General features: G+C 58.4%; 5 protein-coding genes across 5 annotated transcripts; 4 read left to right on the top strand and 1 right to left on the bottom strand.

The window, feature by feature from the left end:
- Positions 1-509: 509 nt before the first annotated feature.
- Positions 510-4,467, top strand: A1Q1_00895 (uncharacterized protein; the record flags this gene model as incomplete). The annotated part of the gene is made up of 2 exons (XM_014325518.1): positions 510-1,184; positions 1,225-4,467. 2 exons carry the CDS (start codon positions 510-512, stop codon positions 4,465-4,467), a joined length of 3,918 nt encoding a protein of 1,305 aa, XP_014180993.1.
- A 539-nt stretch (positions 4,468-5,006) lies between these two features.
- A1Q1_00894 (uncharacterized protein) lies at positions 5,007-6,477 on the top strand (the record flags this gene model as incomplete). Its single annotated transcript, XM_014325517.1, has 8 exons — positions 5,007-5,084; positions 5,127-5,251; positions 5,315-5,480; positions 5,569-5,744; positions 5,804-5,832; positions 5,880-6,097; positions 6,186-6,364; positions 6,411-6,477. The coding sequence occupies 8 exons, from the start codon at positions 5,007-5,009 to the stop codon at positions 6,475-6,477; spliced, it is 1,038 nt and encodes a 345-aa protein (XP_014180992.1).
- A 2,032-nt stretch (positions 6,478-8,509) lies between these two features.
- A1Q1_00893 (endoglucanase E-4 precursor) lies at positions 8,510-10,327 on the top strand (the record flags this gene model as incomplete). Its single annotated transcript, XM_014325516.1, has 2 exons — positions 8,510-8,812; positions 8,858-10,327. 2 exons carry the CDS (start codon positions 8,510-8,512, stop codon positions 10,325-10,327), a joined length of 1,773 nt encoding a protein of 590 aa, XP_014180991.1.
- A 128-nt stretch (positions 10,328-10,455) lies between these two features.
- On the bottom strand, positions 10,456-12,414 carry A1Q1_00892 (GPI anchor biosynthesis-related protein; the record flags this gene model as incomplete). Its single annotated transcript, XM_014325515.1, has 6 exons — positions 10,456-10,542; positions 10,582-10,664; positions 10,703-11,137; positions 11,196-11,397; positions 11,485-12,054; positions 12,133-12,414. 6 exons carry the CDS (start codon positions 12,412-12,414, stop codon positions 10,456-10,458), a joined length of 1,659 nt encoding a protein of 552 aa, XP_014180990.1.
- Positions 12,415-12,982: 568 nt separating this feature from the next.
- On the top strand, positions 12,983-13,879 carry A1Q1_00891 (uncharacterized protein; the record flags this gene model as incomplete). The annotated part of the gene is made up of 1 exon (XM_014325514.1): positions 12,983-13,879. One exon carries the CDS (start codon positions 12,983-12,985, stop codon positions 13,877-13,879), a length of 897 nt encoding a protein of 298 aa, XP_014180989.1.
- Positions 13,880-14,717: the final 838 nt, after the last annotated feature.

Below are 14,717 nucleotides of genomic sequence, written 5' to 3'. Positions count from 1 at the left end.
GCCATCGGCGCGGCAGTAGCGCTAGCAGTGCCGGCCCCGCTGCACGACCGAGAAGACGACGATCCACAAAGACCTTCCAGCAGAATGTTCGCTCCTTCTCTTCCCCGCGAACCGTCATCCGCGAGGCATTCAAGCGCTTCGGAGAGCACTGTGCCAGGAATCAGGTGCGTTCCCGTTCCCCGCAATGCCTTATCTCTCAATGCCGAGTCCGTGATCCGTGACTCAATCCAACTCGATTAGCCTGGGCCTCGCGTCTCGGACTCGACGTCCGGGTTACATCCTCCCCACATCTGGCCGCTGCTCGATGCAGCTAGCGCTGCTCATCCCTCGCTGCTAGGGCGGAGGAACAGTGACAAGCGGCGAAGCATATGTTTGCCGCGCATGCGAACCTCGGCGCGGCCACTGTCTGTAACCCGAGCCCCTTGCCTCTCACACCTTGTTTTGCATCAGCCATCCTCAAGTGCGAGCTAATCCCCCAGATCCGAACACTGCTCATCGACTGCTTCGTGATGACCACACTGTTTTATCCCTCAATCGCAGCTTTCATTGAACGAGGTTTCGATGCCCCATCCGCCCACCCCGCCTCTCCGATACCTTGCAGCACCACCGCGAGTACATCATGGCGACCCATCCAGGACGCCTTCTATCCCGACCCGCCACCGCTACTTCCCAACGTTGAGTGGGGACCATGGTGGGCGCCGGAGGGGGATAGAGCATGGGTCGCTGCCCAGTCATGCTCAGCAGGAGCCTCAGCCAACACGCCTGAGATCGACGTGCTTCGGATAGCCTGGGCAGATGTGGGAGAGGTTCTGGACGGGGAGAACGGAGAGGGCGTTAGTCTGCTGAGACAGGTGCAGAGATTGGCGGATGAGTGGGAAGACGGCGCTCGCTGTGTGAGGCATCTGATACCTCACAACGGCCAAGTCAAAGAGGACGGACCTTGCTACATAATCAGCCCCGACGGCGCAGAGGGCACGACCGCGCACGCAGAGCTCTGGGGAAGTCCAGAGGAGTACAACTCGATCTATCGGACGGTCGCCGTCCCGTTTCACGTCCAAGGCGACCGACAAGTCTTCGAGGATAAGTGGAACGCTAAGCTGGCGCAGGTGCTGGCGCCTCTTGGGGCAGAGGTATTCACTGAGTCGTGGCCCCGAGGCGTTGGCAACAGTTCGACGCTAGTCTCTGTAAGCTCGCTGGGACGTTTTCTTAGCTGACAATTGCCAGTTCTCGACGACTCCGCCGCCGACCGCTCCCGCCCCGAAGTCAAACAAAACGCCACGGATCGTGTTCGTCCTTTACGCTCTTCTGCTCGCGGGTCTGCTCTACCAGTTGTCACGAAACGCTACCAAGGTGCACTCGCCCATCGGTCTCGCCTTCACTGGTATCGTGCAGCTCTGTTGCTCGGCCCTCATGTCGTCTGGCGTACTCGCGGTGCTCGGCTGGAACGACCTCAGCTGGAAAGGATGGGGCTGGAGCAAGGGCCAGACTGTGCTGCCTACCTACGTCCTGCCTTTCGTCATTGTCGTCGTCGGCGTCGAAAACATGTCGGTTCTTACGAGAGCTGTCTTCTCCGTCCCCTTCACGCACTCGGTTCCCGAGCGTATCGGTATCGGTCTCAGCAAGGTCGGAGGGACCATGTTCCTGACGTCCTGCACGGATTTGCTCATCCTGGCCTTTGTCTCGCTCTGCGTGCACCTGCAGCCGGTCCGCGAATTCTGCATCTTCGCCGCAGTCGTCATTATCGCCGACTGGTTCATGCTCAACACGTTCTTCCTCACCGTTCTGTCGATCGACGCCCAGCGTCTTGAGCTCGCCGACGTGCTCGCCTCCAAGGGTGGGCTGTCAGCCACGGAAGCCAAGCGTCGGGAGGAGGACGCCGCAAAGCGTCGCGCTGGTCGACGGGCGGCGCGCATCAACTGGCGCAAGATCTTGCGTGCTCGTGTTGCCAAGAGCGGAAGCTTGATTCTCCTGCTCACTTCCGTTGGTATCATTTATTGGTACACTGAGCGTGGACGCATCAACCCGGCCGCGGCACTCTACGGCTACGTCCCGACAGCGACTTCATCATACGCCCTCTCGGCTAGACCGACCACCTTTGCCACAGCCGCCAGCAGTTTGTTCTCAATCACGCCGTCCGAAGAGCTCTGGCGAGCGATCAATCCCAAGGGTCTGACCTCGGTTCGGATCGCCATGCCACCCTCGTCGATTGTGGTGCTCCCACGCCCGGGACATGCTCTGGAACCTTCAGACATCAGGCTCATGCTTGATCCCCTGAAGCCTGCACGAGCATTCGACATCCGCCCTGTCTGGCACCTGTTCAAGTTTGTCATCGCTCCGCTTCTTTCGACCCCTCTGGCACTGTACGGTCTCTTGAGGTTCCTGCTGAAGGACTCGGACAAGCTCGCAGTTCAGCGTGACCACCTGAAACACCCTGACGATGACCACGGATCAGACGAGGAGTCAGATGACGAAGGCAACCGCAGCTCGAAGGCCAACTCGTCGATCAGCGTCTACATGCTCCCAGCCAGTCACGAGTTCGACGTCGATGTGATCGCAGCCAGCCCAGACGGCAAGCTCGCCGTTTCGATCGGGATCGACAACTCGATCTGCCTGTGGCGCTTCACCGACGACGATCACGCGTCGGGCACCCGAGAGATGTTGACGGTCGACACCTCCCTGAAGGACAGCCCTGCCATTGGGGCTGCGGTCAGCCGGGACAACAACTATGTTGCTGTGGCAACCCGTAACGGTCTGGTTCAGATCTGGGCCACTCCTGAGGACGGAAAGACGGACAGCATCAGCGTCACAAATCTGTTCCAGCCTGAGTGCTCGGACCGAGTCGTTGCTGTCGCCTTCGAGGACGTCCCTCCTTCAGACGATCCGTTCAGCAGCCCAAGCCCCACGTCAGGCTCCGGACGCGTCACCTGCCCCGCTCTCTTGGTTGCTATCTCGAACGGCAGCGTCCAAGTCGTTGCTGGCAACCGGTCATTCGAGATCATCCCGGCGGTCGTGAAGAGCGAGCTGCTACCGTGCCGTGCCGACCTGTTCGCGACCGAGAATGGGTCCGTTGTTGTCATCAGCAACGCCGAAGGCACGAACATCTGGCACAAGCATCACAGCGGATGGACCCCTCTGCCGCTCGGCACCGCTCTTCCGCTGGGCGACCGCGTGACCTCTGTTTCGCGCTGCACCATCCCGTGGCAGGACAGGATGCCGGAGCTCTTCGTGGTCGGCCGTCGATCCGGTAGAGTCGACGTCTTTGACGCCTACGGCGAGCCATTTGCGGCCGTGCACCAGGCTAGTGAGCCCATCAAGGAGGTCAGCATCGCTGCTCCCGGAAACACCCGCTGCGCTACTTGCGGCACCCAGTCGTCGCAGGGTTTCTTCGTTATCGCCTCGACCGCATCGCAAGTGTTCATCGACCGCGTTGCCAACAAGGACCGCACCCAGTTCTGCCGCTGTCAGCCCGTCCGGCGATCGGCGTTGGATGAGACGCTCGCCAGCGCCTCTTCCATGCGATCAACCAGCATTGTGTTCCAGCCTGCGGGACGCCAGCGTTCCATGTCCGGCGGCCTCAGCACTGCCCCTTCGCCAATCAAGGCCAGCTTGGCCCCACCCAGCGACTTCCCGGTCTCCTCTCATGGTACGCGACGACTCAGCGGCTACCGCCTCGACGACCGGCCACCTTCGCCTATGGAGCGGAATGGCTCGTTCGGGGCTCTCGCTAGTCTCGCCATGTCGGCCGAGGACTCGGCCTCCCCGCTCACGCCACTGAAAAACCTGACGCCCATGGAGGACTCGTCGCCGGTCGTCATCCCGCTCGGCGGTATTCTGGCCAGCGACGGTGGTTGGGCCGTGCTGGATGACACACTCGTGGGTGTGCGCCGCAACGGAAGCGGTATCGACGACAGCCAGTGGCAAGTTTGGAACGTCGATCTGCGTAAGCCATGGAACGGCTCTGTGCTCTTGGTGGACACTTCGTCGTTGGAGGTTCTGGAACGCCGCACGGGCGTCCCTCCCCGCACAGGGGAGGCTGGCGAAGTACCCATGCGCCAGCGGCGAGCGGAACGCATGCTCAGCCTGAACGGGCGAGCCTCGTTCCCGCACGGCGGCGCGAGCAACGTCGTGCCGACGCACCAACCCCTGGGGTACGTTGCTGTCCGCCCGCTGTGTCCTGCGGGTCGTGGCTCGAACTGCGTGCTCTTGGCGGGCTTCGGAAACCGCGTCGGGATCCTGGGCACGGTATCTGGCCCGAACAGACCGAGTGCGACGCCGTTCGCGAACGGACACGCGACTCCAAACATCAACCTCGCAACCCCGCGCCGTCCTCACTTCCCCCTCACGCCTCCGCCGCCCATGCGCGCCAACAGTATGAGCCCGAACGGCAGCAGTAATGGCTTCCCGACCCCTGGCACCCCGGGACTCGCCGTCATTGTAAACGGCACGGGCCCACTCTCGACAAAATAACGTCGACCTCTTTCTCACAACTATAGACATCATACTCTCGATTTCCCTCATCTGGTCAACTTCCTCATCCTTACCTAACGCAACCACCCCAAATATACTGCAAATGATAAGCCCAAGGGATACAGATACATCAATGTTGTTGTAACGATTTCATGCATTCGCATAGATAGAGATGCTGGTGGAAGCGCGGTCCACCTGGGAGTGATGTGAAAGTACTGGGCACAAGAGGGGCGCAAGTGGCGAAAGGAGGGTTTGATGGAGCGCAAGGGGGCGGCGTCCAGCCTTCGTGCAGGCCACAGGCGTGCAACGTGCACGGGCGCACGACACACTCGCAACATTGCGATTCAGAGGCGTGTGCGTGGAGGCGTGCAGCACGCAGTGCACGTCAGCGCGCAAACATCTGCATATCTGCAAGAATCTTTCAACACTCTCATCGCACTTCCACCTCGAAAACTCTGGACAACGTCCCACGCCGTCCGCATCTGGTGCCACCCTCACCCTTATCCTCCATCCCAGCCAGTCAAGGAGCAGCAGGCACCATGGCCACGCCGCCGCGCATGATGGTGCTCAATTACTACGGGTATGAGTATTTCTGCGCTCTGCCCGAGACCTTTGACGTGAGCTTTCTTGGCTGAACTGCAAGCTTACAGATGCAGAAGACGGTAGCGCACATCACGGCCGCGCTGTCGGTGCCCGCCACGCACCTGATTCGCCTCAGTCTTCCCGCCTCCGATATGCACCGGTACGGGCTGCAGCAGTATCTTGCCGGTAACAGTGTGTACATGTGCGTAAGCTTTGTAGGCAGCGCTACCCTGTATTTCAACCTGTGCACGTAATGACGAGCCAGAGAGTTGAGAGGGAGGCTTTGCGTGAAGGCGGAGACAGCCGCGACGCCGCCCCCGAGCTCTGGTACAGAGAAAATAGCTGACCTCAGTTCGGACAACGACTCGTTCTACTACGCGATAGCGGGTCGGCCCTTTGTCCGCTTCGACGTGCACGCGTTTGAAAGAAATGTGAGCTTCTTTAGTCATTAGAAGCAGCTGACACGCAGCCCTCGCCTGGCGTGAGCTCCAAAACTGGTGCGCTCGAGCTGACCCCCAGGCAGGCGCTAAGAGTGCCGAAGCCAAGCCCGGAGCGAAGGAACCAGGCAAGGAGGCACCCAAGCCCGGACCAGCGGCGAAGGAGAAACCGAAACCGGCGCCGAAGACTGTGGAACAGACGCTGCACGCGCGTACACTCGATAACAAGGAGGTCAAGTGCACCGCGAGCGTGACTGGGTGAGTCACCTTAGGTTGTTGTGCAAGCTGGATGTATGCCAATATTAGCTAACCTGCAGAGAACTCGCAAAAGGACCTCCTCCCGGGCGTACGTCTTCAGTTCGAGGCGCATGCAAGCTGAAACTGACTATACAGGGTATCTCGGCACGTTCAGTGTCGACAAGGATCACGCTCAGGCGTTCCATGGCAAGCAGCTGAGCGACGTCCAGCACGCCGTCAAGAGTGAGCTATGGATCGTGGACGGTGAGCTGACCACAGTCGTCGAGCAGGACCAGAGCATTGTGCGCGTCCTGTTTCGTCCGAGTTCAGATCGGTCCAGACTCGAGATGATCTACGGGGGTGGTGAGAAGGCGGTGAGTTTGCTATATGCTCGCGAACGAATCTGATGTTGCGCACTTCTCGACGCAGCTAGTGAGTCCGGATCCTTAGCTGATATCACAGGTTGAGGTCAGCCTTACGTTGAAAGGATGGACCGTGTCGAGCACATACCCCTACACGCCAATTCGGGGCACAGAGGGGAGCGACGACAGTCTGCGGTGGTTCCTGCGCGTCAAGCCGAATGGGGTGATCGAGGACGTCCTGCACTCAGTCGAGATGAGCGGTATCTTCTACGAGCTCATGTGAGTTCCAGCTTTCCAAAAGTGGCCACACTAGCTGACCTCACAGTCCAAAGCAGGCTCCCCAGCCCAAGTCGATGAAACCCGACAGCCCACTCGTGCCGGGTATGCTCTGAAAACAGGAGGACGAGCTGACGCTCAGCATGGCCCGACCTCAGCCCGGCGACGGGATTCTGCCTGCCCGTCAAGAACTTTCTGACACACATGGATCGCGTGCTCTCCACCCTCTCCTTGCCGCCGGATACGCGCACGAACATGATTACAAGCTGGCTGCCGGGCGTTAATAGGCATAAACACGTTGTGAGCTGTATATTCCCGACCAGAGCTAACGACAGGCGTACCGGTCAGTAAGCACGAGGATATGGCGATGGGCGGAGACGATCATAGCCTAGCTACACATCCATTCGCGGTACGCAGCTGACAACCCAGCATTCTGAACCAGAAACAGCTCGAGCCCTCAAGCCAACTGAGCATCATCCCGCGACCCGACATACTGATCCGATTCTTCGTGCGTGTACCAAACCGCACCGCGCCTCCGCTACTTTACGACCTTTTAGTGGCATCAGAGCTGACTGCAGATCATCTTCAAGGGTGTGCCAGACTCAGAGCTCAGCGATTGGGATGGCCGAAGTCTGCGCGAAGTCGAGCTCGGCCACGACTGGGTTGACGCGCTTGGGTGGCGCGAGCAGTGAGCTAGCACGGGGATGGAATTAAGCTGATTGCCAGTGTCGGATATTCGGAGAAGGTGCTCGATGACAACCTCTTCCGCGTTATCGAGTATGGGTCAATGTGCGTTGCTCACCGACGTCTTGCAGAGCTAACGACAGGGAGATCTTTCCATACTAGGCGCAGGTGATAGTGTTTGTTAGCTACAGTAGACAGACACCTCTTCATAGCTGACCTCCCGCAGCATGGTGGGAAGCGGAGATCCGCTCCCAGCGGCGAGTCTGGTGAGTTCAGGTGAGCTTGAGCTCTCGAGGTCCAAAGTGAGGGAGACGCCGACTGGGCAGCTGTTTTGATGTGCGTATCCGAGCTGAAATCCAGTCGTGCGAACAGTGACACTGTACGAGTCATTGGGCAACTTGATGATGCAGACATGTAAGCTCTTGCAGAGGTAACTTGTCAGCGTTGAGCCTGACAGAATGGTTTGCGGCCGGACAAGATCACAGATGAGACTGACGAGATCCGAGCATTACTGATCTGCGATGAGCTGACGGGGACCACACTCGGACGTGGGTTGCCCCTTCCTCTAGGTCTTCTTCCAATGCCAGCTATCTCGGGGGGAATCGTGCTTCCTGTGCGACTTGAGCTGCGGGCCGCACTACGGGCATGCGACTTGGATCTACGATAAGTGACTTTCAGACCCAGCTTTACTGATACGTTGGTGTGCAGCATCGTGCGAGGTGAGGTATTGACGAACGGTTGACTTGAGGGAAGAGACTTCTATGGCTGCGGTAGGCGGTAGGGCTAGGCCCAGTCTGATGCCGGTGATCGACGAGGCGATGCTCGGTCACTCACTCGATCCCTTGTAGGATTCCCTTCCCTTTGCGCGTTTCGCTGTGGCTCCATGGGACACATTTTGCGGAATCTGTGCCCCACTTAGTGCTGTTGAAGCTAGCGCACCGCCGATGTTGCCGCGCGCGCCATTGGGTGCCATATGGCCGGCCCGGCAATGCAGTGCTTTGCGCAGCACAGATCTGCACTACTTCGCTTGCTGACAGCATCAAACCATTCAAGGCACGTTTTATTGCCCGCAGGAAGACGCGTCCTCTTGCAAGCATGTCTCTTACGTCATGCCAAATGGCCGGCCGGCCGAGCATTCATACGACAGCCTAGGGTAAAGGTGACTCTGATTTGTTTATTTCGGTCCGCTGGCCGCCTGGCCGCCTGGCCGCCTGGCCATGGCCTCTGGCTTCTTCGGATCCCACCCCCCACCGCGTCTCGGTCCAGAGCTTGATTCCCTTGCTCCAGTACGACGTTCTTCGCCCCCAGTTGACGAAACCTGTTCGATATCAGACTGCGGACTGATCTAATCTATTTCTTTCACCACCTTTCATCCTCATCTTCTTTTCTCACACGCTCTTTACTTCTTGTTCTCACCCAGCGTTTTCGCTGTTTCTTGACAGGAGCTACGAGCAATCCTCCGCGATGCTCTTCTCCACTCTCCTTCTGGCCGGCCAGCTCGGCCAGGCGACGGCGCAGCTGAAGCCGTCAGGCGATCCCTGGTCGCCGCCGGATGCCTCGAAGGGCTCGGAACCCAGCAAGGGCCAGCCAAACAGCCAGTGGACGACTGTCCTCGGTGACTCGCTTTGGTTCTACGACGCGCAGCGCTCCGGAAAGCTGGGTAAAGGCTCGTATGGCAACCGTGTGCCATGGCGCAATGACTCCGGACTGGACGATGGGAGCGACTATGGCGTCGATCTGACGGGTGGCTGGTACGATGCAGGCGACGTAAGTCCCCTACTCCCGCCTTGCCGCGGTAGCTGACCTTCCCAGTACATCAAATGCACGTTCCCGCTCACCTTCACGATGTATGCGCTCACATGGAGTGCGCTCTCCTGGGGCACTGGTTTCGAAGACGCCAAGCAGACGGCGTACCTCGACAGCACACTCCGATGGGGCTTCGACTGGTTCCAGAAGGCGCACCCGAAGGACGACGTGCTCTTTATGCAGGTCGGTAGCTCCGAGGTAGACAACGGCTATTGGGGCGGCGACCAGAGCATCCCTACGCCGCGTCCGTCGTACCCTATCAACGCCTCTCACCCCGGCACTGACGGCTGGGCGTCCGTCTCAGCGGCCATGTCGCTTGGCGCGATGCTCTACAGTGGATCGGCGCTGAACTCGTCATCTGCGTCTACGATCGCCCCTCTCCAGGACCAGAAGTACGCCGACGCCCTCCTGAATCACGCCAAGACGCTTTACAACACGGCTAATGGCACAAAGCCGTATGCCGTCTTCTCCGACTCGGTCAAGGAGATCGGTGACGCGTACGTTTCCTCGGGTTACCAGGATGAGCTCGCCCTTGCTGCCCTCTCTCTCGCGCTCGCCACGAACCAGAGCGACTACTACGCGGACGCGTACTCCTACTACAAGCAGTACGCTCTGACCTCTCAGCAGAAGGTCTGGAACTGGGACTCTAAACTGCCGGCGCTGTACGTGATGTTCGCCGAGGTTTCGCGCGCACGTCCTGGTCTTGCCGCCGATGCCGGTCTCGACGCGAACGTGACTGGCTGGCAGAAGGAAGCCGAGCAGTACTTCGACGCGATCGTCGACGACAAGGTGAAGAGTGCGACGATGACCGATGGTGGGCTGCTGTTCTACGACGGCGACTCCGACGAGGCCTCGTTGAACCCTGCCATTGCTGCCGCCACTCTCATGCTGCACTACGCGCCCATCGCGTCCAGCGATGACAAGAAGAGCAAGTACCGCGACTTTGCGCGTAGCCAGATCGACTACGCCCTCGGCAAGAACCCCATGAACGTGCCGTACATGGTCGGCTTGCATCCCAACTCGCCAAAGAACCCGCACTCGGGTCTGTCATCGGGCGGCACGAACCTGAACGACATCCGCAACTCGCCGGAGGAGGAGGCGCATGTGCTCTACGGCGCGGTCGTTGGTGGACCCCTCAAGAATGACAAGTTCTGGGACTACCGCGATGACTGGGTTCAGAACGAAGTCGCGCTTGACTACAACGCCAATTGGCCTGGCATCGCTGCCTACATGATCGCCAACGGTGAGGACGACCCTTACTACGTCGGCGTTAAGGACTCGTTCCAGCGCCCGAGCGACGAGCCCTGTGACGCCGCTCTGCCCTGCGGTGGTGGCGGCCTTTCCGGCGGTGGCATCGCGGGCGTTGTCGTTGGAGTTATCTGCGGTGTCATCATCCTCGCCATCATCGCCCTCTGGTGCTTCAAGAAACGCGACCCTTACCGATGGTCGCGGATTAGCCAGAAGTTCAAGCATTGATGAGTACGGACAATGGACAATTTGCTTCGCCAATAGATTAGATAAGACTGGATCCCTTGATTGTATGCATTTCTTGGTATTAGTACAAACGTGACGAGCAGCGGGGGTGCTCTCTAAAAAGGAGGAGTCTATAGGCGCGACTTGAGAGATCCCAGCTCGGTGCGAAGGTTCGCCATCATGGGGGCGAGGATCTCTCCGTAAGACTTTGGGGTAGTCTGCCATGTCAGTTGCGAAGCAGACCTTTCTGAGCGTACCTTCACTCTAAGCATCTGCTGAACTGGAACGACATGTTTACTGCTGGGCTCTGGCAGAGCGACCGCTTCAAACACGACACCACCTAAACTCGGTCAGCCGTGTTTGTACTACGCCACGTACCAGGTAGAGCCTCTGGGAATCTGGCCCGCAGCTGGAGCTCATACCACGGGCAAGTCTTCGCGAAAACGATGCCGAGTCTCAAGCATCCTTCCACAGCCACGAGGATGGCGTTGATGATGAAGAAAAGACCGTAGTAAGCAACCAGTGTCGGCGCCAAGAAGACACTGAGCGTGAAGAGAAGCGTACCGAGAAAGAGCGTATCAAGGTCGTAGGCATGAGAGTCGGTGCGATGCCGGAGTGTGTTCCATCTCTTGCCGCGGAAGAGATTCCACAGACCACCAAGCGCAGACATCTGCCAGCGGTATAGGGCGCGCGTAAACAGGTATCCAGCGCGGAGATGCAGGGTCATAAGGCGGAACGCGTCCAGCGCATGCGAGAGGAAGGTGAGTAGTCCAGCGATCGTTCCAGCGACGACGAACATGTACATGTACATCTCTGGGAGGCGGGGAAAGATGAGATCTGCCATTAGCCACCGGGGATAGTTCAAACATACCCTTCCAAACATTCAGTCCGAATCTCAGCGTTGAGCTCATAAAGTTGCTGAGTTCCGTGTTCAGCTTGAAACCCACGGGCCACGAGTTCAGCCAGTCGATGGCTGCAATAACGGGGTCCACAAAGACTGTCGCAAGGTTGTATCGAGGCTGCAATGTGTGGAGGATGATGCCGCCGATGATGGGACCGATGTTGTTTTCCATCTGCGCGGATTAGCTTCAGTTGGCGCCTTGTAAGCCTACATGGAGTCTGAGAAGGTTCTGCTTGTACGCCAGACTGTCCTCGCGCACACCATCGAGCCTCGCTGCCAGGCCCCACGTGAACATGACAGCGTCCACAGATGCGCACCATTGACGAGCGTTAGCAATGATGTGCCAAGCCCTCAGGAAGATGGCTTTCACGAAGTCTAGCCGGCCAGACAGGACAGCGAGACCTTTCAGAACGCTGATGCCCATCTCATACACTGCCCACGCCACGATGACGATGATGGCGAGCAATGTTTGCCACACGAGCGGCAGCCAGTATCGGCGGCAGATGTACAGCAGGACGAAGATGATGGGCAGAACCTGCTGCAGCGTCACATCGCTCCAATGGCCATTTCCGCCTCCGTGAGCCATATCGGACCTGTAACCGAATCCATGCCGACGGAGCCGGGGAATCGGCATCTGGGTCGCAACCTTCCATTCTTCGGAGGTGCGCCAGCCAAAGCGTGGTAGGCGCGCGCCGCCCGGACGAGAGAAGGTCGGCGTGCCGCGATTGGAGACAGGACGAATAAACCGAGTCACAGAGTTGCCGAGGAACACGAGGTTGCGCGGGACGTCCGCCATCCAAGCCCACGACCGGCGCTTTGGTATTGTGTCCTGGAAGATGTATCGTTGTATGCTTGTCGATTTAACCAGCTGCACACGTCAGCTTTTTAGCGCCCTTATCCCACTCACCATGGCCAATATGTCATCGTCAGGCACATTATCCCTTGAGCTTGCATCTCTGTCGCTCTCGTATATGAGAAGGTCGGCAACACTCGCGGCCGGCGTGTAGAGCACCACATCTGCCGGCTCCGACAGAGCGACCGGAACGCCGTTCTCGCAGTAGACCACTAGCCTCTGTGCGGGGTCAATATTTTCGAGGGGCTGGTCGACAGCTTGGACATGGGCAACAATACTGAGGCGATCAGAGGTAATAATGTTGAACTCGTCACGCTCGGAGTTAGCTGTATACATCGCTCACGACCTCACCCATGCCGGCACGACGGCGGCCACGAGCAAAACGTCCACTTTTTGCCATCCGATGGCTATCCCACCTGCTGGGGGGGCTCTAGTGTTTGTGGGCCAGAATATCCGCATCTCTGCTTGCGATTCCGGTCCCGCCCCGTGACGCGTACGACCACCACCTGACAATTAGCTCTCTTGACGGGGGTGCGAGCTTACTCAGATGGCTAGAAGTACCCTTATACGTTGATCGGCATATGGTCAGCTCGACATGAGCTCCCGATGCAGGAAAAGTCTTTACAGGGTGCCGGGTAAAGACTGAAGATGAGGACTAAAGGCCGTCAACCGCAGACCGGTTAGGTGGAGGTCCGAGATCGAGATGCGGTGGCAACGGAGCCATCCAGATAAGCAGCCCACGTGGACGCCGAACCTTCTCCTCCACCTGCTGACATCGAGTCGAGCTCGGATGTCGCCGACAGCATGCCCTTCGACCGTCGACTTTTCCGAGGAGATCGCGCGCGTCACTCAAACCTGGACATCGCTCTCACGGATTCGATTGAAAGTAAGAGACAATTGCGACATGTCGGAAGCTCTCTCCGCCCTCCAGCTCCTGGCGGCGATGTACCCGCTGCCCGACGAGCTGGTATTCGACTCGGCGTCCCAAAGCGCACTCGACACGGAAGAGGACACGGCTGACGTGTACAACGTTGTGGTTCGGGCCCCGATTGACGACGAAGAAGACCCGAGGCGGATAGAGCTATCTGTTGCCATCCCGGTGTCTGGTCAAACCAGGATAGCCCCGCGTCAACCAGACTTCCTGACGCGATCGGCTTTCGAGCAGCTGCTGGCAGACATGCCGGGACCTGTGGAGGCGCCTACAGATTACATCATGACCGTGATAGAATACATTAGAGCTACGGCCTCGGTGAGTGCCGCTTGCGACGCTTCTAAACTGATGGATCAGTCATTAATACTAGAGGAGCCGGAGGTGGTCGTCGCTCCGACGCCTGTACGAGATGAGGGACCTCTGTGTCGGTGCTGGTTCTGGCTGCCCTCACTCGACTCGAAGGACAAGACGAGGGAGATCGTGACGTATACCTTCGAGTATGGGCTCACCGGTTTTGTGCTGGCAGGCAAGCCGGGTCTTATTTGCGTCGAGGGAGGTGGCAAGGACATCGATAGATACATGTCCAAGGTGAAGAGCGAGAGCTGGGGTGATGTGCCAAGCTTCCAGAAGAAAGTATGTTTCGAAGGCTCTCTCGTAAGCGTCTCATCCACTAATTTGAAACAGGTAACGGAGCGTCTTCGAAGTCCGATCACGACCAGGGCTTTCTCGGAGATGAAGGACATCACTAGCATCATCACGCACTACGGCCGGTTCTCTCATCGCGGAGACATGGGCGAGGTCAAGAAGCTCATGGATGAGTGGGGCGTTGGTGGAGACTTTGGAGCGGCTGTGATGGGAAGCCACAACTAGGACGGATCAAGAGCCATTCAGCATACACACATACATCATGCTCCTCGATCGCACCGTCATGTCAACATTAGTCACTGCAGCTTTTGAATGTTCCATCAGTCCACTAGTGGCTGTGACGGTTGACGTCAATATCGGAGCGTCCATATGCGTTGTAACGCGCCTATTGCTCTTTCTCGTGGACGCTCCTTCTGCCCGTGACATATGAAAAGGGCTGCTTAAAGCACTAGATGGTCACTGCCTGCAAGGAGAGTGATATCGTGGGCAGCTCGGTGCTGCCCAGACAGTGGCCGAGCGCATGACGGTGTCCACTGGCCATTCGCTCTAGGTGGGTGAAGCAGTCCGGGTGAACGCTTCATCTACGTCGGCCTACTACCGAACTACCGAGGGTGGGAGAGCTCGTCCGTCCGGCGCGTCAGTGCTGTGTCGGGTAGGCTCTGACACCTCAATCGTGCCTCATCCGTATGTCAGGGCGTTCGATGAGGCGATCTTCAAGTGCACGAATTCTTAACGCTTAAAGCACTCGCGAGACGTGGACTCCTCGGGTATGTTCAGGAGGTTTACATGAGAATTATGAGAATGCGCGGTCAATTCGTGGGAGCCCGCCTGCCAGAGTTTCAAGCTACCCGTCTACGTTCTCCAATTGCCGGTCCGATCAGCCGTGGCCCGCCTGGCTTGAACATCGCCGAACGGAGATGTAAACAGACGGCCTAGTGCCAGTTGCACCTGCCAACACGTTCACGTTGTGGGTGGCGTCACCCTCGTCGCAACCACGACCAGTCTTACCGCTCTCTTGGGACGCTACGTTTTGTACTCTGCGTTACATTTTGGGAGCGGAATT

This window comes from Trichosporon asahii (assembly GCF_000293215.1).
Source record: "Trichosporon asahii var. asahii CBS 2479 unplaced genomic scaffold scaffold00038, whole genome shotgun sequence".
In the NCBI taxonomy this organism is placed as follows: Eukaryota; Fungi; Basidiomycota; class Tremellomycetes; order Trichosporonales; family Trichosporonaceae; genus Trichosporon; species Trichosporon asahii.
Note: the sequence above shows the minus strand (reverse complement) of the source record. Positions and strands in the feature narration are given on the sequence as shown.